The sequence below is a fragment of the Falco rusticolus genome, chromosome 1 (assembly GCF_015220075.1).
Source record: "Falco rusticolus isolate bFalRus1 chromosome 1, bFalRus1.pri, whole genome shotgun sequence".
NCBI lineage: Eukaryota > Metazoa > Chordata > Aves > Falconiformes > Falconidae > Falco > Falco rusticolus.
The window spans coordinates 28,586,759-28,609,497 of NC_051187.1; the positions used below are offsets into that span (position 1 = coordinate 28,586,759).

General features: G+C 45.5%; 1 protein-coding gene across 2 annotated transcripts in view; it reads left to right on the forward strand.

Annotated features, from left to right (window-relative positions):
* The window catches only part of ZNRF3 (zinc and ring finger 3), a 96,080-nt gene that overhangs the window by 43,373 nt on the left and 29,968 nt on the right, over nucleotides 1-22,739 (forward strand). Inside the window, exons 2-3 of one of the 2 annotated variants that reach the window (XM_037375313.1) lie at nucleotides 4,581-4,691; nucleotides 16,862-16,987. In XM_037375313.1, the coding sequence (XP_037231210.1) occupies nucleotides 16,862-16,987 (126 nt within the window). In that variant the 5' untranslated portion in view covers nucleotides 4,581-4,691. The remainder of the gene's footprint in view (nucleotides 1-4,580; nucleotides 4,692-16,861; nucleotides 16,988-22,739) is intronic. The other variant, XM_037375312.1, reaches the window with a different exon arrangement.

Genomic DNA, 22,739 nt, shown 5'->3' on the forward strand with positions numbered 1-22,739 from the left:
AGTCACAGCTGTGAGCCAGGAAAAGCACACTGCCGAAGCGCTCTGGTCCTGTCATGTTACATTGTGTGGTGATCTGGTTTTTGGCAGGATGCTCTTCTTCAAAACAACAACAACAACAACAAAAGAAGTCTGAAAGCAAAAAGAAACTGTGTTTTAATGGAGTTTTGTACTTCTGCCAGACATTCCTCCCTGCCCAGCAGAGCCGGTCTGGATGGGCACGGGGTGGTGAGGACTCGCTGCCGGCTTTCACCTCTTCTAAAAAGCCTGCTACCTCCCAGCTGCAGCCAGCATAAACCCTCATATTTTACCAGGCTGCAGAGACAGTAGCAACTCCTACCTGCTTTTTTAAAAAAACCTGATCTTTAGCTCTTGAAAGACGTAATTTTTTTCCCATTTATATGATTTTGGGTTTCTCATCTGTGATGGCACATTCTGATGCCTTCTTCAAAAAGCACCGATAGAGAGAAGCTACAGCCTGAGCCTCTTCTTGCTGGTGGGGTCTTAGTAACGCTGGATTGGAATATTGCAGTCAAGAACCTTTAATCACTTTTTTTGGCAACGGGTTGCTCTGCCGGTACAGAAGAGTGGACGGAGATGGAAAAGTTAAGTTCTCCGTTCCACTGTATTTGTAAGTAGGAGGAACAAATGCAGCCTTGCGGGGACGCAGTTGTGCTAGTAGCCGCATCTTTGTTGAAGGTCAGAATCATAGCAGTGGCAGCCATCGGTGGGAAGTCTGTGTCAGCTGAGATGACTCAAGTCTATCCTGGAGGATAAGTGCAAAGGCATTTTTGTAGTCCTTAAGAAGCAGTTTCTCTTTTAATAGGTAAGAAGGAAAAATTTCAAGAGGAAATGCAAAAAATGAGTGCTGCTAATGCTATCTTTGCTATTTTGCAGCCTTTTGAGTCAGGGTGTCATGTTGATTATTCCAGTAGAGCTTATATATTAAAATACTTTATACAATTAGTCCAGTCACTGTTCTCGCTGAGGGTGTTAGCCAGGTATCTTGCCTTTGCTCTAAAAAGGCTTACTTTGTGCTGATGGAAACTCCTCCGGATTGCTACTTTTTCCTCCCTACCCAGTGCCACGTTTTTGCCCTGGGCTCTGTTCTGTGGCCCAGTTGAATTTCTTCTCACATGAAAGAAGTGGAGATTTTTTGTTTTTTAAAGTAATGGCAGTTAGGTGTTTTTCAGTGGCATTAACGAGTGCATGGGTAATTGTTCCATGTCATAGAGCTACCAAATCTGTAGTTCATGCTGGGACAAAGCACAGACTTTATTGCACAGGGCTGGGCCAGTTTCTAGGCTGTCTTGGTGCGGGGCAGTGTATGTAATGAGCTGAGCTCATCATTACTCTGACAGAAATTTTCCATGTTTCTCACCGAATATGAGCTAGTACTCTGTGGTTTGTGTGGGTTTTGTTTTTTATGTTTGGTTGGTTTTGGGTTTTTTTTTTCCTTTTGATTAGTTGTCACTTCTGAGTGGAAGAATCAAGCTTTGTTCTGACCTGTACTGCTATAGTGAAAGTGGGTCTCACTTAACATCCTTCACTTGTTTTCTAATGTTTTTTGAGTGGGAAACTGGTAACTTGCCACAAGTTCCTACTTTATTTCTACTTCAAGCATCACTACGTGCATGATATCCCACAGATTCCTCATCTGAGGGCACTGAAAGATTCAGATTAGAGCCAAGCACTAAATAAAAAATGTTGTATAAAAGCCAGTAATTTGGGGCAATCTGATTGGGGAGAAAGGTCTTCTTCAGGAGAGGTTTAGTTCTGTAGGAACAGAAGGCAGGACAAAGTGAATGCATTGTCATAACCTTTTTTGTTTGCTCAGGCAACTGTTTTTTGTAGTTCCATAAAGTCTGCGTTTTTGGCCAGCCAGTATTCCAGTGTGTCTGTCTTTGCCTTTACTGGCATGTCTGGTTCAGTTAGGGTTAGACCTTGCTTTGGGGCTATCAGAAACATTTTTCATGCGGATGAGTAATTTCTGGCATTCTTAAACACACATCTTGTACATCCAAGGCTATAGATGAGGAAAATCAGAGCAGAGATTAGCTGTTCCGTTAGGTGTAGAAAGAAGTTTAGCAGTATGATACCCAACACAGTAATGCGCTGTTGCTGCTAAGAAAACATTATCACTCCAGTGAAAGGTAAAATCGAGAGCAGAATCTTCCAAGGAAACTTGAAATCCACCACTTTCACTGCAAAGTTCTTGTAAGTGTCCTGTGGAAGCAAGACTTGCAGAAAACTTTTGAAATCCGAGGGTATGTTTTTTCAGCTCATTGTGACAGCTGTATCAATAGTGTGACTGAGCCAGCACCAGTGCTCTCCCTGCCCCGCAGCACACCCAGCAGCTGGATGGAGTTGGACAGTTGTTTGCAGCCCAGTACGTGGGTGAAGCCGGCCAGCACCAGCAAGGGGCAGACACCAGATAGCGGCAGTTGTGTTCACTCAGATTTTCTTTTTCCTGCCTTTACAATTTGGTTGTTGCTGAAGCTGAGTTTAATATTCAGAACTTTCTTACTCGGTCTCACTCCTGACCCTGTCACTTTTATGATGCTTAATGTGGTCCTTCCCATTGGCAGTGAATGAGGATTGAAGCTCTGCAGAGCGTTGGACCTTTCTACCCTACTGAGTTTTCCTTCTATACAGCTGCTTAGTCTGCTAGTCCAACAAGTCCAGCTTTAATACAAATAGAATTTTATTTAGTGGGATGCTTAGTCATAAACCAGTTGCATGTCTAATGGGCTATGTGCATTGAACCATTTCAGGAATGTGACAACAGCTTGCTGAAGTTGCAACATGGCAAGTCTAGCTTTTGCAAATTGTTTTTACCTTGATTTGGAGGATGGAACTTAGAATCAAAGAACGATAGAGAAGTCTAGGCTGAGAGGGATTTCTGGACGTCATCTGATCCAGCTTTCCATTGGAAGCACATCCTTAGCATCGTTGTTATCCAGGGCCTTGTCAAGCCAAATCTTGAACATTTCCAGTGGGGGATGTTCCACCACTTCTCAGGGCAACCTGTTCCACTGTTTTATTGCTCTTAGGGTGAAGAACTGTTTCCATGGATCTGGACAGAATTTTCTCTGAGGTATCCTTGTGCATGTTTCTTCCTGTCTGGTCATCATGCACCCTCATGAAAAGACAACCTCTTGTCTTCTCTGCAGCTGCCTGTAAGGCTGATTGGATCTCCTCAAGCCTTCACTTCTCTGGGCTGAATGAATGGAATTCTTTTGACCTTTTTCATATGTCAAGTTCTCCAACCCTTTTATCATCTTGATGGCCTTTTGCTGGACCTTCTCCAACCAAAACTGGACACATTATTCCAGGTGTGGTCTAACAAGTGCCAAGTATGGTGGAATAATTGCGTTCCTTGATCTGCCAGCTGTACACGTGCTCCAGGTGCAGCCTCAGCTGTTTACTCGCGCGTGGTTCGCTGTCTGTCAGCAGCCTCATCTCTTTTCCAGCAGAGCTACGCTGCAGCCAGTCAGACCATATGCAGCCTGTACTGCTGCTCAGTACCACTCTATCCCACATGTAGGACTTACATTTTATCTTCATTCAACCTAATGCAGTTCTTGGGGGCCCAGGCTTGCAGCCTGCCACAGTGGCTGTGTCCCATGGCCCTTCCTCCGGGCCTATCTGCTACCCCTCCCAGTGTGTTGTCAACCGCAGGCTTCACTGAGAGTGCATTTGGTCCTCTCGTCTGGGTTGTTTATAATGATATTGAATGGTATCAGACCTCGTATTGACTCTGGAGGAACTCCACTTGTGCCCAGCTGCCGCTTTGAGCCATTAACCACCACTCTGAGGTAACTGCAGACTCTGAGCCAGTTTAGCCAGTTTTCTACCATCTTATGGTCCAGCTCTCTAGTCTATATTTTAGCAGCTTGTCCGCAAGGATGCTGAAGTATCAAACGCTTCACTGAACTCAAGGTGGATGACATCCATAGCTCACCTCATTCATGGAGCAAGTTGCTTCATCAGAAAAGGTACTGAGATTGGTCAACCATGATTTATCCTTGGTAAATCCAAACTGGCTTTTTCAGTCACCATCTTGTCCTCCATGTGCCTGGAAAGAGCTTCCATAACAATATGTTCCGTAATTTTATCAGGCACTGAAGTGAGGCCAACTGCTCTGGGGTTTTCCCAGGTCTGTCTTCTTGCATTTTTGCAGAGAAGTGCAGTATTTTGCCCTTTTTCAGTCATCAGGGGCCTTCCCCTGTGATCTCCGTGACCTTTGAAAGGTAGTAGAGAATGGCTCTGCAATTATGACAGCCACATCTCCTTCATGGGACGCCTGGATGCATCCTCTCAGGTCCCACAGACACCTGTGTGCCTTGTTTGCATCGATGACCGCAGTTCCACCCTCCTTTACTACCAGTTGTTTGTTGCTTGCTTTCCTATTGCCTTGTGCCAGCCCCGTTCGGTAGCAGACATATATTGCTTGCAATTCTTCTTGCTGTTAGTAAACTTACTAGTCTTGACAGCTGTGGCCAGTTGGAGCTCCAGCTGAAATGAATGCTTTCCTAAATGCATCTGTGCATCTCTGAGCAATATTTCCGTATCGTCTTCAGGAGCGTGCCCCTCTTCCCATTGCTCCTTCCCATCCAACTTGTGGAGATTCTAGCAGCGGCATCCTGGATTGTCTCTGAATCAGGCACGCCACATCCTCTGGTGTTTCAGTGGTGAGTGAAGAAGCTGTTCTTTGTTCAAAATCTGCTTGGTGACCTAGGTTTTTTGCATTTTGAAGAAAACATGTACGCTCAGTCCACTTCTTGTGTGGAGTAAGCCTGGTTTGACAGGGGAGATACTTAGGACACGAGTCCCAGCAGAAGCATACCCAGGTTTTTTCTCCTCCCTGTAAAAGTTGGGCTGTTTGGTTGCCTTATTTCACTTGAGCCTTGATATACTCCAGGCTTTGGATCCGTCTCTTAGAGAGCTTCCACAGACGACGGAGCTGGAGAAAGGAAGCGAGACCTAGAGCCTCGGCAGTGCTGGCTGGACAGCGGGGGGTGGGTGACGGAAGCACCCGAGTTAGCTGGCCCTGCGCCCGCACCCTGGGGTGGGCAGGGGGCCAGGGTGCAGCTCCCTGAGCTCGCTGCCCTGCAGGTACCAGCTGCTCCCACACACGCCAGGTCTGGGGACAGCTTTGGGAAGAAACTGCATGTCCCTGATGATAGGCTTCCCGTTCAGGTTGGTTTGGTTTTGGGGTTTTCGTTTGTTGATTTTTTTTAAATTTTTTTTTTCGATGCTGCAAAACCTCATACATTTTACTTCAAAAGCCTGTCTGGTGAAGGAATGTGAATTCGTGTGGAGGGAGACAAACCCACGCCAAGTGCATTCCGGGTGGGAAAGCCGTATGGTAGATCTGTTGTTTCAGGCCCTAGAGCAATAAGGAATTCAAGTCTTCACAAAAAGACTCAATAGTTCTGCTCCATTTTAGAGGCTTTGTGCAGCGCAGTGTGTTCAATTTGCTTTTTGCTGCAATTATTTGAAACTATTGATCATAGAAAATAATTGGTTTTATTGTTGCCTTCGTAGTTTGTCCATGATATGTTTTGTTTAGTGTGTCTGAAGTGAAATGTGTCTGTGATCCAGAAACACTCTGTATCCACCCCGAGCCTGAATTTTGGTCTAGATATTTTCATTCAGCCTTATCCTTTCATGTCCTGTGATCTGTTTAGGCTTTAATGTGGGGAGAGGCTTCAACCTGTGTGACGTCGTGGCCCCGCGCCCCGGCCCCTCGGCTCTCTCCTTTCCGGGGCAAGGTGAGGAGCTCCAGCCTGGGGTGCCGCATCGCTGTGGGGTGCAGAGGTGCTTCCCCAGCTTTTTTGAAAAAGTCAGCGTCCCTTCACCTTTTAGTCTTGTGAAAATGAAAATGAAGTCGGTGCCTTTTCTTTTGACTTTGTCTTAATTTATACAGCGGTGCCTCCAGCACACCTCTGCGGCGGGGGCCGGGGAGGTGCTGGCCACTGCTCCCAAGCAGGTTTCTCCCCCGAGAAGACACGTGTTGCCGGTGTTGCCGTGCTGTCCCTGTCTGTCACACCACAGCCGCGGTGCTGCCTTTGGCTGGGGTGGGCTTCATTTTCTTCACAGGAGCCAGCATGGGGAGTTTTGGATTTGTGCTGGATAACACAGGGATGTTTTAGTCATTGCCGAGCAGTGCTTGCACAGCACCAGGGGCTTCTCTGCCCCTCACCCCACCCACAGTGAGAGCTGGGGGGGACACACAGCTGGGACAGCTGACCCCAACTGACCCGAGGGATATCCCAGACCACATGGCATCATGCCCAGCACGTAGAACTGGGGAAGAAGAAGGAAGGAGGGGGCATTGCAAGTGATGGTGGTTAGGTGGGATGGAGCCCTGCTGTGCTGGGCACAGCTGAGCACCTGCCTGCGGTGGGGGGTGGTGGATAAATTCCTTGGTTTTGCTTTGCTGGCGTGCGCAGTTTTTGCTTTACCCATTAAACTGTCTTTAGCTCAACCCAGGAGTTTTCTCCCTTTTACCCTTCTGACCCCCTCCCCCATCCCGCTGGGGGGGGAGCGAGCGAGCGGCTGCGTGGGGCTCGGTCGCCGGTCGGGGTTACACCAGGACAGCCGCCTAAGGACAGTGCAGGGGAGGGGATTCTCTGACCTTTTGTATGTGAAGGGGCAGGGAAGCATTTAAACTGGAAGGGAGGGATTTTTAGTTACGGCAATTTTAAGTACGGCAAGACCGACACTTGGAACTGGCACTCAAGTTGGTATTTGCGGAGCTTGACTTCCCAACTGGAGCTCAACTTCACTAGCGAGCCTGGCAGAGCCTGACTCTTCGCGTGAGCTGCCTGCGAGGCAGGAGTCTGGGTCCGTATGGCCACCTTAAGTGTCCTGGGATATGGAAGGGTTCCTTGGGGAATGATGCTCTTCTCTACTCAGCTCCTTCCCAATCTTTTATTAAGGTAATATGTTGATCTCCGTAGAATTTCTTTGGCTTTAAAACAGAATAAGCTACCAAATCGATTGACTTGTGTCGGGTGGGAAGGACAGAATTGAGCTTTGATAGTGGAATGATGTTTGTAGAGGAGGGTCAGGGCTGCTGTTCCTATTTGATAATTGTAATTTTTGATTTGTAACCTGGTACATATGTAGGGGAGTGCTTAAGTACAGCCCACACGGACCCTTGAGCAAGGTCTCAATTCCCTCTTTTCCCAGCACACAGGTGCATTGAGATGCCTCCTGCCTCCTGGAGAACCTGCTGCAGAGTTGGGTCAGATGTTTACGGTGCAGTTCAGTGCCAGAGCCATGGCATTCTCTTCACGTCAAACCAAACCAAACCACCACTTTCTATCAAGCTGAAAAACTCCATTCAAACATTAAAGTTCCACACAGTTATTCCAGTTCTAGATGTTGCTTTCTGGAAGTTCATGCTAGAAAAAATCCTTAGTATTTCAGCACGGGTTTTAATTTTGATTTTCTGTTCATTTTGGTGGCCTAAGTCCTCATGCCACAGTGCCATCATCCATCCTAACACTTCTCTAGCCGGGCAGTGAAGTCCGGTCAGACAGCGGATCCTATTGGCATTTATTGCACAGACATCTTCCCAAGGTGGAGAGTCAGAAAGCCACTGCTTTGCTGGAGGGTCGGGGTTAATTCACTGGTAAAGCAGCGCGAGGATGTGACAGACACTGGGGGCCCTGTGTAAGCACCACCTGCCCCAGCAGCGGGGGGGTGGTGGGGGTGGTTTGCCCCATCCAGGCTCCTGATCAGCAGAAGTTACACCAGTGTTTCAAGCTTGAATTCTTCAATTCGCTAGCTCAAATTGCACTTTTGGTTGATACTCCTCTTTTGGAAAATTGCAATACGTGCTGTCTGTTGTGATCTGCTGAGGCCGCTGCAGTGTGAGCCTGTGGAATCCGAGCAGAATCCACTGACTACTTCTGGCTTGATGTGGTGGAGTGCTTTTGTGGACAGAAGAGGTTTCTGTCGGTGCAGCCCATTCTTACTGGCCCTGGTGCTGACTCTCTGGATTTTTATGTGTCTTGAAGATGTGTTTTTCAGAATTATGCTACTGTGTTGACACTTGTGATATGCACCTTGAGCATAACGTTGCTTTTTATTTGGGAATGCAGGCAAAAGCCTGCCCTGCCTGTCTTATCCTCCTCATTTATGGTCTTCAGGACAGGGGTAGGTCCCCAAAGCCCTTCAGTGTTATTTTGAGGTCTCAGGTGGTCTAGAATTTGTACTAACTTTGCTGCTACAAAAGTATATTTCACTCTTATCTGCTCCTGGCGTGGATCTGTGAGCCATTTTTAAATCTCTTTTTACTTTTGCCCTTTCTTCTCCTGCTGGGTAAATTTTTGCTTCTGCAAGTAAATCGGTTCTGCATGCTTGGAGGGATGGTGGTTGCCCAGAGGATGGGACCTGGGTGCTCAGGGTAAGGTCAGCCCCCCACCCAGTCCTTGCCCTTGCAGCAGCATCAGTTCTGGTTACTGTTGCAAAACCATGAGATTTTGTTATACCTGGGTCATCCAAATCTTTCTGTCCCAAACAGGAAACAAAGGGGGAAATACTTTAGTTTTGTATTTCAGAATGTGCGGGTACGTTAGAGGCCGGAAAGCCTTAAAAGAGTAGAGATACTGCTCAGGGCGGGGTGTGATTTTCATTCAAACAAGCAGTATCGAGTCCGGTTCTGCTAGATTTTATAGAATTTTATAGCCCATACTCCTTCGTGACCATGCAGAAGTCATGCTACAGTTTTTCAGAAGAGGGTGCCTTGCTACCCTGGCCTTTGTTTCATGAACTGAGAACTGTATGTAACGTTCTCGGCACGTTCATCCTCTGCCACAGAAAGCACAAAAGTCCTTACAGCAGCATTACCGACCGAGGCTCCAGATCGACGCAGTTACTTTGGCCCTCTGACATACATGTAAATCTTTACCTGGCTTTTCAGAGATACTTTTATTCATTGTATGTTCAATTACGAATAAAAGTCAGCCACAGGTTCTGTTGGTGCATGTTGCGTGTGAGATGGGCTGACTGCCTTTCGTGGTGCCCTTAGTGGAACAAGGCGAATAAGCAAAAGGTGTCTGGGAGACTTAGTAAATCCAAGAGATGCTTTGCTTTTTTTTTTTTAATAATCAAGTCAACCTCAAATACAGGATCAAAACCCCAAAATGAATGAAAAATATATGCGCTTTGTATCTCTTCACTTGTTATTTGTCAGGAGATAAAACACCTGATTAATTATAAGGGGTTAAGCACAGGGGGGGACATTGGCAGCCCAGTTTGGAGGAAGACAAAATATAACTAGGAAAAGAATGGGAAGAATAAATAGGTAATTTTAGTGAAGAGATTCTTGTTTAACTGGACTGTTGTGGATCTCGTGTTGCTGTGGCCAGAGCACATGTTCTGAGCGCCGTGTGTGCCTTGCTGCGTGCCTGCGGGGAGTCTGTAAGAGGAGCGGGGCTCACGCCGCTAGCGCTGCGCAGCTGCTCCGTGCAGGACGCCTGTAACACGGGCAATCTTTCAGCTGTGTTTTTTGCCCAAAGGGTGGAGGAGAAAGAACGATGTTTTGTGGCTTGTGGGATCGAAAGAATTGAATTTATAATGAAGAAATCAACCAGAAGAAAGTTTGGGAAGGTAATGCTCCATCTCAAAGGCGTGTTATGGAAGTTTTTAAGACCGTCCAGGTCTCGTTATCCAGACCTGGCTTGTATTCATTAGAACGGATGTCTTGGCAGGGAAGGGGAAGAGTTGGGAGCTGTTAGGGTTGCGTTGTTCTGTTTTCAGTGGAACTGAAGTTAGGAAATCTGTTTATAGTGCTGACATGCTCTGTCTCTCTGCAAACTGCTGGAACTGTGTAAGACACAGAAATGCCAGCCTGGTTTGTCCAGGCTAGCACAGGCTCCAAAGCAATATAAGGGGATCACCCTGATGTGTGTGGAGATGACTGTCCTGCTGCCCCACCCAAGCCAATAAACATCTGGTGGCATGATACACCATGTGGATTTAATGGCTTGAAGGTTGAACCTCACTTGTGATCTCCACATGGTGTGAATATAGCCTTTGTATTATTTTTTTTCTGTTTGTTTGTTTAGGTCCTTTGGGATCCTTAATTGTAGTGTAAATTGAAAAAACCCAAACCAAATAACACACCAAATAACCCTATGACTGGACCACTGAAGCTGGCTTTGCTGTTAGCATGAATGAAATCCTGTTGGCTGGGATGTGAAGCCAGAGAGGAATTTATGCAGAGAAGAGATTCCTGCATAAACTACACGCTCAGAGTGATGCACAATGAGTATGATGCTGGTCAGAAAGGTTACTGCAGGGCTTGGTGTGTTCAGGGGGAGGGAAGTTTTAGTAGGTAAGGTCAAAATTGGTGAGTTGATGTATAAAGAAGAGATGTGCGTTCCCTCTGGAAACAAACACAATGAGAGATTTTTGGAAGAGTTGTGAAAATGTTATCAAAACCCCAGATGTTTGTTTGAGGTGGGGGAAGTGAATGTCTTCTCTTGGCAGGTGGGGTAGGGACAGGATTTTGAGGAAGGTGATGAGATTGCCATTGGTAATTTATCCGTGAGGTGTGAGATCAGGACGAGGTTGATGGAGAAGCTGGCTTCAGTGGAGTTTTAAACAATCTGCAGTAAAAACCTGAAATCTGAATGACGTGGACAGGTGAGAGCACCCGGGGAGCATGTGAGAGGAGGACTGTCACAGAAATCCACGAGGAACCCAGAGAAGGTGCTGGAGAGTGGGGACAGGCGTGCTCCCCATGTTCTGATCCTGCTAAGATCAGTAAATCGGTGGATTGTACAACCTGTCATTGGCTTCATGATGCCATTTTATTAAAAGAGCTGACACTGGGTACTTGGATATGAGTTCCCTTGATATGTTAATGGTTACACAAAGCTGATGACTAATGTGTCTAACATCCCTTAGCGGAGTATTTGTGTTGGCCCTGTAGATCTTCAGAGTTACTGGAACAAGTAGTCTAGGAAGAGTTTGGCTTTGCAATGCACATGTTTTTAATTGAACAGTGCAATGTTTTTGTCAATTGACCCTTCCTGAAGCATACAGACTTTGAGGGAGTACTGCTGGCATAATATAATTTGTTTCGTTAATTACTCTGGTGAGATTCCAGTGTGATGCAACAAAATCCTCAGGAGTTTGTAGCCTGCAGATGTACCTAGTAAGTTCTCTACATTTGCCAGCACAGAGCCTGCGGCACCCTATTTGTTTTGCTTACTGCTTACACTGGGGTTTGCATTTGGGTTTGAGGTTTCTCATGTGCAAGATCATTGTGCCATTGTGTGGTGGTTTAATAAATTTCAGTCTTCTCCCTGCTTCAGTCACCTATGCACCGGAGGAAATGTAAGGTAGACATCCTGCGCCTGAGTCGCTGGACTACAGCATGGAATCCAGTTGCTGGAGTCACGTTTCTCCTTGCACAGCAATGATGGCCAGCATGGCCATGCTGGAGGAGAATTCTTCTGTGACAGCTGTTGGGTTTCGTTTGCTAGTCAGAGCACAGCCACCTTCTGTTTACTAGGTCATGATACAGCCTTGCTATAGTTTGTGAGTAAAAATGTGTGTTCCAAGTGCGTTCAATTTACGGCTTTGGACAAGAATTTGAAAATTTCTTGCTTTCAGGGTGAATACAACTGTGTGAGTGGCGTGAGTTCTGTACTGAGGAGATGAGTTCCTGCTTCAGTTTTTCCCCCTTTATTGACAAACTTGCCAGGAATTCCTTTTTTAGGTTTTTGCATCAGGATAGAGTTCAGAGACTTCCCAGGAAACTCAGTTCTCTGCACTAAGTTCAAGAAGAAGGGGCTGCTGGTATTTGGAAAAGGAGTTTCAAAATGCCATATAGCGACCAGTAAATGCTGAGCAGAAGTCACCTCTTGCCAGAAAAATAATTGGTATTTTTCAGATCTCATACAGTGCTTCATTCTTACCTGTTCTGCAGTCCAGCTTCATACCCCCCATTCAGTTTGAAGTCTTGTGCAGCTTTTAAAATAAACAGCTCATTTAGTTACAAATATTGGTCTTGGGTTTAGTGCGTGTTCCAAGATTCAGTCTCTGGATTTCAGACTTAGTGCCTGATACCTACTGGTACCTACAGCATGATACACATGCCTCAGGTGCAACTGGCGAATATTGTCATGCATGTTTTGTCCAAGGCAGCTGTAAGCACATGATGCTCTCTGAAATCCTTCTTAATGGATGCACTTTCTTGTTTCTTGGCTGATCTGGTAAAGTGAGATGAGAGGGTTTTCTCTTAAGATTTTCCTCTAGTCTTTGCACAGCGTATTCCTCTGCTGGAAGGGAGAACGTACTCGATATGCAGCCTGTTCTTACCTTCTTCTGGTTGGAAGGTAGGAGCTCTGCAAAGCTATGCTGCAGGAGTGGCCATCCTTTATGATCTTGGAAGCTGCATATCAGTTTTTTCATACAAGAGGGGGCAGAGACCTGTGGTTCTATCATGGAGAACCAGAGAGACAACAACTGTGGTTACCGGTTTGTCAGAAAGAGCTGAGTGCCTTTGGGGGTCTCATTAATCCATCTGGGTTGAAGCTAGAGTCAAAATGATCTGGTAATTTCAGCCTCTGCAGCTTCTGCTGGCTTATGGTCTGCTGGAAGCAGGAATCAGATGATGTGACAGCCTTAATTTCAGCAAGACTCTGCTGCTGGTGTGTGATGGGAACCTGGAATGAGTTGACAGGAGCCACAGGCTGGTTTGCGTCCCTGACTGCTCTGTTTTTTTGCTGCTAATCATAGAATCTCAAATGGTTTGGGTTGGAAGGGACCTTAAAGACAACCCAGTTCAAGCCCCCGCCACGGGCAGGGACACCTTCCACCAGCCCAGGCTGCTCCCAGCCCCGTCCAGCCTGGCCTTGAGCCCAGCCAGGGATGGGGCACCCACAGCCTGTGCCAGTGTCTCAGCACCTTCACAGTAAAGAATTTCTAATCTAAACCTTCCCTCTTCCAGTTTAAAAACTGTTACCCGCCATCCTGTCACTACAGGCCCCGATAAAGAGTCCCTCCCGGCTTTCCTGCCAGCCCGTCAGGCACTGGGAGGTGCCGTAAGGTCTCCCCGATCCTTCTCTCCTCCAGCTGAACAGCCCCAGCTCTCCCAGCCTGTCCCCACAGCAGGGGGGCTCCAGCCCCTGACCATCTCCGTGGCCTCCTCTGGACTCGCTCCAACAGGTCCGTGTCCTTCTGCTGGTGACCCCCGAGCTGGAGGCGGCGCTGGGGGGGGGTCCCAGCAGAGGGGCAGAGCCTCCTCCCTCGCCCTGCTGGCCACGCTGCTGGGGATGCAGCCCAGGGCTGGGGTGGCTTTCTGGGCTGTGAGCGCACGTTGCTGGGCCGTGTTGAGCTTCTCATCCCGCAGTACCAGCAGGTCCTTCTCTGCGGGGCTGCTCTCAGCGCGCTCCTCGCCAGCCCGTGTCCATGTTCCCAAGACCGCCCTGACCCAGGTGCAGGACCTTGCACTTGGCCTCGTTGGACTGGATGAGGTTTGCAGGGGCCCATGTCTCCATCCTGTCCAGGTCCCTGTGGAGTGTCAGCCACCCCATTGAGCTTGGTGTCACCCGGAACCTGCTGGGGATGTGCTCAGTCCCACTGTCCGTGTCCCCAGGAACGATGTTCAGTAATACTGGTCCCCGTATGGACCCCTGATGTCCCTGATCTCCACCCGGACGTCGAGCCGTTGACCACAACTCCTTGAGCGTGACCACCCAGCGCATTCCTTTTCCACCAAGTGGTCCAGCCCTCAAATCCGTGTCTCTCCATTTTACAGACAAGGATGTTGTGTGGGACCATGTCACGCGCTTTGCAGAAGTTGGGGTTGATGGTGTCAGTCGCTCTTCCCTTGTCCACCAGCACTGTAACCTCATCACGGAAGGACACTATTTTTGTCAAGCACAATTTGCCCTTAGTCTTGCCCTTAGATTTGCCCTTAAATCTTGGCTTAGATTTAGCCACCTCTGTTTCCTGTGAGCGTTATCATAGTTTTGAGGAATATCTGCTCCATCATACTACCAAGCAAAGAGTTGAGACTGACTGGCCTGTAATTACCCAGGTCATCCTTTTTTCCCTTTCTAAAAATGGGGATTTTGTTTCACCATCTTCCTCGCTTGACTAGTTCTCACGTCTCTTCTGGTCGTGCTACTTGTGACAGGAAAGAGAATTTATTCTGGGCAGTTACAGTCTTTCCATGGGGGTCTAACCATGAAGGTCACCTAAGCCCTATAAACAGTAGTTTGCTGATAACTGCTTTGGAGTGCTAAATCCTGTGCCTTGCTCTTCCCCTCTTAAAATACATCAAGTTAGTATTTATTTGTATCGTGGTTGAAAAGCTCTTTTTTTTTTTTTTTTTTTTTGTATTCAGTAAAGTCTAAAATCATAAGGGACTGATAGCTGTGGCACCCCAAAGGTCTAGCAAAGCTTTTTATTTTTGAAGTGATGTGTCAGTTCTCGATAGACGTATGGAGGTTATTTGAGTTTTGAGAGCTCTGCTGCTTCCAGGCCTATGAGTTTTGTCTGCTAAGCTGTGCATAGGTCCCTTTCCAGGCCACCTGGCTTTTTGAAGAAGACAGGAATGTTCAGAAATGCAGCTTTGATTTTGCTATCTTCCTGGGTGCTCCATGCCATGTAGGAGACACCCAGGTGTATGGAGATGAGATGCTTGAGGTAGGGCATGCCAGGTGCTTGACTGCTGCACATTCCTGACTGTCTTGAAAACCCCACTCAGAAACCTGTAATATTCGACACTGCAGATACTTGCCTTTGGAGTTGTGTGTAATTCACAGCTTTTTTGCCTTTAAATGGGAAGGCTGTCTTGTCAGGTGTTTGGGGCATTGCTGTTGGAGGCAGGGTGTCCGCCAGTGTTGTCACCGAGAAGGGACAGAATCACCAATTTCTTTCTAAAGGTGGGGAGGCACAGGCACTGTAAGAGGAGGAGAAGAAGCTCTTTCAACTTTGAGCTTCTCCTGATTTCCAGGGACATAACTGCGGGATGGCTTTGGTGACTGTGATCTGAAGGGCTGTTCACGCTTGGGAGCTGTTACGGAATAACAGTATTCTGGAGGAAAGCAGCTGTGGAAAGAATTTTCTGTTATTCTTGGCCTTCTTCCAAGATGTTTTCTGGACTAAAGTGGGTAGAGACAGTGTTTTTTGTATGGTTGGGAAAAAGAGACCAATACTTCATCTCATGACAGTGTATAGAAGGATCCTGAGTGGTTCATACGGTGGTTTGTCACAGCGTAATGCCGTGTCCTGGCAGACAGAAAGAAAAGGAAAAAAGGGTGGAAGTTTTCTTTTAATCATCAGGACTTTTTTGAGGTGATAGGGTTACAGAGTGAAATGTTCCTCCTCTGTTAGTTTACTGTTTGCCTGCTCTGTAACACTAACCCACTTAAAATTTGTGCGGCTCTTTTTGAAGTTATTTTAAACCCTCAGCAATGCATACAGATTTTGTAACCTTGGATAAAAGCACCTGAGCCGTGGTTTCAGTTTTGCCCTTTCAGGCATGTGGAAAGTGCCCCAGCACATTTCAAGGATTTTGAACTAGAAACTTCTTAGATATGTGTTATGGTTTCAAAGCTTAATTGATACAGTGTACGTCAAGGGAATTACATCAAGGGAATGGTTCTCTGTTTCTGAAGATACTTAATACAGATTAAAGTTTTGTGTTTATTTAAAGGATCCCACGGACTCCTTTTGGGGTTAATTATGTTGGAATATATGCCCTGGCAGTTTTGGAGAGAGAGCTCTGCCTGACTCCCTGCCCTGTCATATCTCTCAGCTGAACAGTTCATCCATCCCATGCTGCGTGTAAGGAGATGATTCATCCTCCAGTGATAGACTTGTCCCAAGGTTTTAGAGTGGGTTGAACTGCTCGTCCGTGCGAGGCTGTAGGCAGTAGTGTGTAATAGTAACTCATAAGAAAAAAAAAAAAGAGGAAGGATGAATTAGGAGTTGGGCAGAGGATTCTACTCTGGTATTGCGGTGGCCAGTTTTTTTCTCAAAATACAGGTGGATTGGTGATGAATTCTGAAAAATGAGTGGTAGGAGAACCTCTGTATTATGTCAGATCACCGCCGTGTTTCCCATATTTCACAGTAGTTATTCTGAGTCACACTTGAGTTATTCGGAAAGTCAGGGCCCCACAAGATAATATAAATAGCTCTCCTTGTGTTGAATGACTTGCAAAATGAAAGTCAAGGTACAAGAGATGGGAGAAAAGGACAAAACGACAAGCTGGTGATGCAGGAGAGATGGCAGGATTAGTAACCATTACATGGTGCTACTTTGCATGGATTAGTGAGAGAGAGATATGTAAATTACTGAGCAGTATAATCTCCTACTATTATCAGCTACCAGAAAACAAAATTGTCATAGTGTTGGTAACAGTTTGTGGTTTTCTTTAGATTGTTTGGCAGAAGTGAGCTTTAAGGAAAGGCATGAAGCTGGATAAGGACAGACTTTTTTTGCAAAGAACTTTTTCTGTGTATATGTTAGAGCCTGGGCAGCTCTTAGGCAAGAGTCTTCACTGTGAAAAATCTGAGATTTTAGCTGAAGGAAAAAGAGAACAAGGAGAACATAGTAAATAGTGTAAGGATTTAAATGTTTCACACCCTAGTTTATACACAAAGATATTACCCTCATGAAGGGTAATAACCAAGGTGATGTGCTGATAGCATGCTTCAGAAACATACTGAATCCTTCATATAAGCAGCCTTCTGTTTCAGTTTTTCTGGTGTATCTTAATATGTAAAAGTGTATTTGTTATAAACCAAGGTCCTTGAAAGCAATCTGTATGTTTTTTGAATGCTACTGATTGGCTAAAGGTTTCTTTCTGATTCTGTTTCAGATGCATCCACTCGGGCTGTGTAATAGCAATGACGAGGAAGACCTATATGAATACGGCTGGGTAGGAGTGGTGAAACTGGAACAGCCAGAGTTGGAGCCTAAGCCATGCCTCACTGTCTTAGGAAAGGTAAGGGGGCGGTTTGGGGTAAATGCTGCATGGAACTGTTTCTTGGAAGGGTCAGTTCCTTTCTGAGAAAAATCAGCAAGAAAAACCAAGAGAAAACTCCCTTTACTCCTCTAAATACTCCCATGTTGCCTGTTTTCACACTAGATGCTTCAGGGAAAGATAATGTTGTAACTCACTTGACAGGGACAGCGATGGGGAGCTGAGCGCACACGTTCCCTTTCTGAGCTCCGTAGGAGCCTAACAAAGACTTCTGGAAAAATCAGTTTAGCAGAAGCAGTATTGGAGTAGAAATAGGGTGAACTGCAGGTGTGATGCTACCTCAATCAAAGGAAACTTCTAACCAAAAGCAGTCAAAATAAAAGCATCTTAGTGGTTTTCCTTGGGTACAGCTTTCTCAGAAGACACACATTAATTTCCTTTTTTGGGGGAAGAGAAGTCTTCAATCCTGGGAGAGATCTCTTTGCTTTAATTGCAGGATAGGTATCTCTAATAACAAGTGAATCTTACTGTATTGGTTGGTCAAAGAAATAGAATTTTTCTTCTTGCTGGAATCTCCCTGTGGAATACAGCTTCTGGAATCTAAATTCCTTGCAAAACATTTCCCTTTGTTTTATGAGCTGAAGTCTTTAAGATGTCATTACTGCTGTCAGGTAAGTTAAAAAGAAAACCAGAAAGCTGTCCTATTTGTGTGTTTTATTTTTTTATTAGAAGCAATCTTTATTTTTAATAGCTTAGAGTTTTTGAGGATTGAGGTTATTATGTGTTGATATTTGAAGTCTAGAGTAGTTGGAAGTGTGTGAAATAGCATAGGCCACAAGTTCTACCAGTAACTGAGTAGTTGAAAATGCTTAAAATCTCTGGGGTTCATTCTAAAATCCAGCTGGCTGAGGTTGCTGAGTCTTTGGTAGTATAGTGTTGGTGACTTCAGGTGAGCAGGGAAAATGTAGTATATCGGGCAGAAAATAAAAACCTAGGTTGACATTTTGTAGGTAAAACTTGTCTCTGTGTATTTATAAACAAAACTTCTAAAACCCCTATATTTCAGAGGAAATGGGAAATCATCTGCTTGTCTAAAATCCACTGGGAGTTTAGCTTGTACATGGTGAGAAACATCTCTTTAAGAAGTGAGTGCCCTTTCTATTGAATTTTGGCATAATACAACTTTTTTTTCTAACTTGGAACACTGGTTTTGTTTCACAGAAATTCCAGCTGATGTTTCTTTGCTCTTAGGGGGTAAAATCTGAGAATACGGTCTCATGAGGATGGGAATTAGAGAAGACTGGGTACTGAGAGATTCGTAGTAATCCATAAGTAAACTCCAGGAGTAAATTGAGTCTTGGGGAAAGCCATTTAAGGGAGGTATTTGTTCAGTCACATCTGTCAAGCTCTGAAAAGCATGTGAGGAAGTAGGTGTGCAAAATGGATGAAGAAAGGGGAAAGCATAGATACCCTGCACAAACAATGTTATAAGTATTTTCTAACACAGTGACGCTGTTAGGTACCCAAATCCCACTGTGTCCTCTATACTCCCCATGTCCCTGAAGCCACACCGATCTCTAGAGTGGGTGCACCTCAGTATCTGCTGATCTGAGCTTCCTGAGGCTTGGCCTGCTGAACAGCAGACCCTGGCTTTGCTTCAGGAGCTCTGTAGCATCTACTTTGATGCATAGCGTTGGTGATGTGGCCCCTGCGTCCTGCACAGCGTGTATCTGGAGAGTTTGGGCACAATGTTTCCTGAGCATCAGTTTATGTGCAGCAACATCAGGTGAAAAAAGACTGTCCAATGTTCTAGACAATACTTCCTTCTCAGTAATTGCAATGCAGCTCCTCGTTCTGTATTTTTATTTATCATCATTTATCCTTCTCTTCCTGGAATATTTGTTCCCTGTTTCATACTTGCTGCTGTAGTTTCTCTTCTCCCATCTTTTCTCTGCAGCCCTTCTGCTCAGTCCTCCCTATGCTCAAGTTACGGCCTGATTTAGAAGGACTTCTCAGAATTCTTGAAATATTGTTGAGTGCAGATAGCAGCAGGAGCATCAGCCATGAGCTTCTTGCAGGTCTGTCAGTTAAGTCAGCCTGGTTATCTTACCAGCGGGAACAAATTGCATTGCAATTGTCTGGGTCTCTGAAAGGTTTGGTTTCAGTGTGATTTGGTGCAAATGGCTATGTAAGTATTCAGTTTGGCCTGTAAACTGTTTTGCCTGGGTCAGTATCAAACCTGCTGCATGTGTATATGAGTCGTCTTCTGGTTGTTTTTAGGATTTGGCAGCTGCTTGACTTAAAAGAAAACATGAAAGGGAAAGGGAGAGGGGAAGGGCGAGTAGGGGAGAGAGGGCAAGGGAGGGGAGAGAGGGAGGGGAGGGGGGAAATGGAATGAAGAGGAAAAAGAAAAGACAAGGAAAGGAGAAAGGAAAGGGGAAAGGAAAGGAGAGGGGAAAGGAAAAAGCAAAGGACAAGAAAATAAAATGAGGAGGGGTGGCCTTGAACAGCAATGGGAAATTAAACTTCTTCCATGTAGAAAAGGAGGAGGAAATCCAGGAGTGCAAGCCTACTGTTTGCTCCTCATTTAGTCTGATTTATCCTGCCCCCAAAGTGGCTAGTCCTGCCTATCTGATCTTCCAGACGAATACTGTGTTTGCCTTTCGGTAGAGTTGTGGCAAGCTCTTGCTTTTCCAAAATTCTGTGAAGCAGGCCTGCCCAGCTGCAACACCTATCGTGGAGGTAGTGTGCATGTTGCAGGATGCGAGGCTGGCTGATGCAACATTTCAGAAACGTGCTGGCCTCTTGGGTAGGTGAAAAGTTGTATTTCAGCTTTGCTGGTGTTGCTGGTATCCATATATTATGCAAGTGAGATAAATGGCAAAGCAAGCCCTTGTTACACACACATCTGCATGAGTGGCTCAGGTGGGCAACACAAAGACTTCACTGAGTGTGAATAATCTTACCGCCTTAACAGGGGTAGTTGAGTGCATAAAACCGACTGTATGGGGCAACTGAACGTTCTGCTTTGTGTAGTGAAGTGTGACTATGTGGTCAGCTGTACCTCCTGCTGGAAGCAGGTATATCCATCCCCCCTTTTCAGTTCCTATTGCTGAAATTGCCTTTGGGATCTTCTAGTATCCGTTCTTAGATCTTCATTGCATTAGAAGCCATTCTGTGATGTGCAAGCCAAATTGTGTACATTAGTGGTTGTGGTGTGGTGTGACGTGGTTGGATCAATATGACCAATTGATTTGGTAGTAGGAATAAAGTTGGTGCCAGGAAGGTGAGAAGAGTTCGGGACTTGCTTTCTTTTAGAACTGCTGTGGGCATGATTGAAAGCCTGCCTTAGCAATTTAGGGCAAAATCTAAACACCCTGCCAGGGCAGCTGTCTGTCTGTCCCTTTCCAGCTCATGGCACATGTGGGCAATTCTGTTTCATTTTGACACTTCTCACTGAGAAATCTAGTTTGGATATCCTCATCTTTGCAATGAATCAAGAGGATACACATGGAGGGTTACCTGGCTCAGGTGACAGTTACTTTGTCCACCTTTCTTACGTACGTAAGGAATGGATAAACTTGTCAGCTTAAGCCTAGCATAAATTAATGTGTTTAAAAGCTCAGACTAACTCAGACCATGAAAGAGTTTGTAAGTCCTATTTTAAAGGAGCCAATTTAATCTTTTTTTCACTAAAACTTGTGAACATTTGTGTTGAGCAATACAGTAGCAGAAGCAAAGAGGTTATTGCCTGTGTCTGTATGATGGAATGCATGCATATATATGAAGGAATAAATCATGAGGTTTTGTTTAATAGTAAAGGAAAAGAAGGAGAATAAACATGATACTGTAGGAAGCTTGGAATATTGTGAAGCAGAGCATAGAGACTACTTAAAAACTGTTTGTAGAGCTAAATTCCATGGCACACCAATCTGGTATGAAGATGCATGGTTTTATTCTTATTGTTGTTTTTGGTTGTTGTGGTCTTTTTTGATTTGGGGTGTTTTGGTTTTTGGGTTTTTTTGTTTTGTTTTGTTTAGGGTTTTTTATTTTGTTTTTAGTAAAACCCTGGTCTTTGTTTTCAGAAGCTTCACGACACTTGTTTATCTCTGTGCTAAATGGGACCGATAGCTGTACAGAATTTAATGTGTCCATTTCCATACTGATTTTTTAATTGCTCATCCTTCTTAGTCAGATTTATACGGTGTAATGGAAATGAAAGAGTTTAAAAAATGTATCTCCTGTTAAGAGTGCCTGTGAAAACTGGGCCCTGGTTGGGAAAGGGGTGTGTGTGGCAGCTGTGATTTAGCGTTGCCTTTGATCACAGTGCAGCCCTGTTTGAGGCGATGCTGCATGCAGGCAAAGCAAAGGCCTGGGTTTTACTGATCTCATGAGCTCCTGAATAGGGCTAGAAGGGGAATGACAGAGGAAGAAGAAAGCTTTGAAAATGAAAAGGAAACCCTGTGAACCCGGCCAGCATTATTGGCTGGATTTGCCTACCAGGGAGCCGCTCAGTTTCTGCCAGGCTAATTCTGCCCCAACTTCTCTCCCCCACACCCCCGACCCCACCTCCCCCTCTCTCTTCCCTTTCAGTCTTTCAGACTTTTTTTGTTTTTGAGGCATGGCTGTAGTAACTCGGTTCTCAGGCTGGGAACCCACTGAGCTGTTGCCATGGTCACTGGGAAGCTCTTCGTGCCATGTGCTTCAAAGGGAACCTTTCCCCTCCTGGAATTCCTGCTCCTCTGCACACAGCACAATGAGGCTCCTTCTCCTTTGCCTGCCAGTGCACGCGTTCTTGTGCTCCAGCACTGCGGCTTTGCTCGGGATGGAAGGGAAGAGCGGCGTTGCCTGCAGTACCTGTTGCGTGCTGCATCCACGGCACTGGGGTGGCAGTACCTGCATGGGTCCCACACGCTCCAATACGCAGCACTTTCTTCTTCTCCCACCCCGGTCGATTTTTGAGCAAATGACATCTGTCAAGGCAGTCAGATACAACCCAGCAGTGCCAGTGATTTTTTATTGCAGCGTAGGATCGCAAGAAGATGCTGACGATTTGCTTAGAAGTAGCACTTCTTCCCTTTCTGCAGGCTCGAAAGTCCACAGGGAAGGATTTTGTTCTTGTTTGTTTTCCAGGGACTGCTGAAGGGACTCTTCTTTTGTGTTAGTAGGATGTGTGTAGTTGAGGATATGCATCCGAGTAGAAGCTAACAAAGAGAGGATGTCCCTGCTACTACAGCTTCCTGTTTTCTTCAGATCAAAGGAATCTGTAATATGAGGAAATTCCTGACAGTTCTTCCAGCATCCATTCACTTCTTTTTTCTCTTTTAAGAGTTCATTTACAAAAACACTGACACAAATACTAACTGGAAGAATTTCTTGTTTTGCCATGTCATCACTACAATTATACTACTGAGGCTGGGGCCAAAATCATCATAACTTGAGTCTGCATTAAACAGCCCAGCTGTGATTCCTAACTTTTTAACAGTTTAGTTTAAGTATAAAAATTCTTACAAGGTAGTTAAATGAGAAATCATGGGGCTATGTTGGTAGTTTAGTTCCTGAATAAAGAGCGATCTGTTCTAAGACTTGAGAAACAAGAGAGCCTGCGGGGAGTCAGTTTTAATCCTTCTCTTTTGGAGTTACTGAAAGTAATAAAAAAAGAAGGCAAATTGAACAAAATCAACTTACACCTTTATAGTAATAGCCTAAATTAAGCATGCAGGTATGTGTACAAGTTAGAATTACAGTGACTATATAAACATACCTTTTGTTT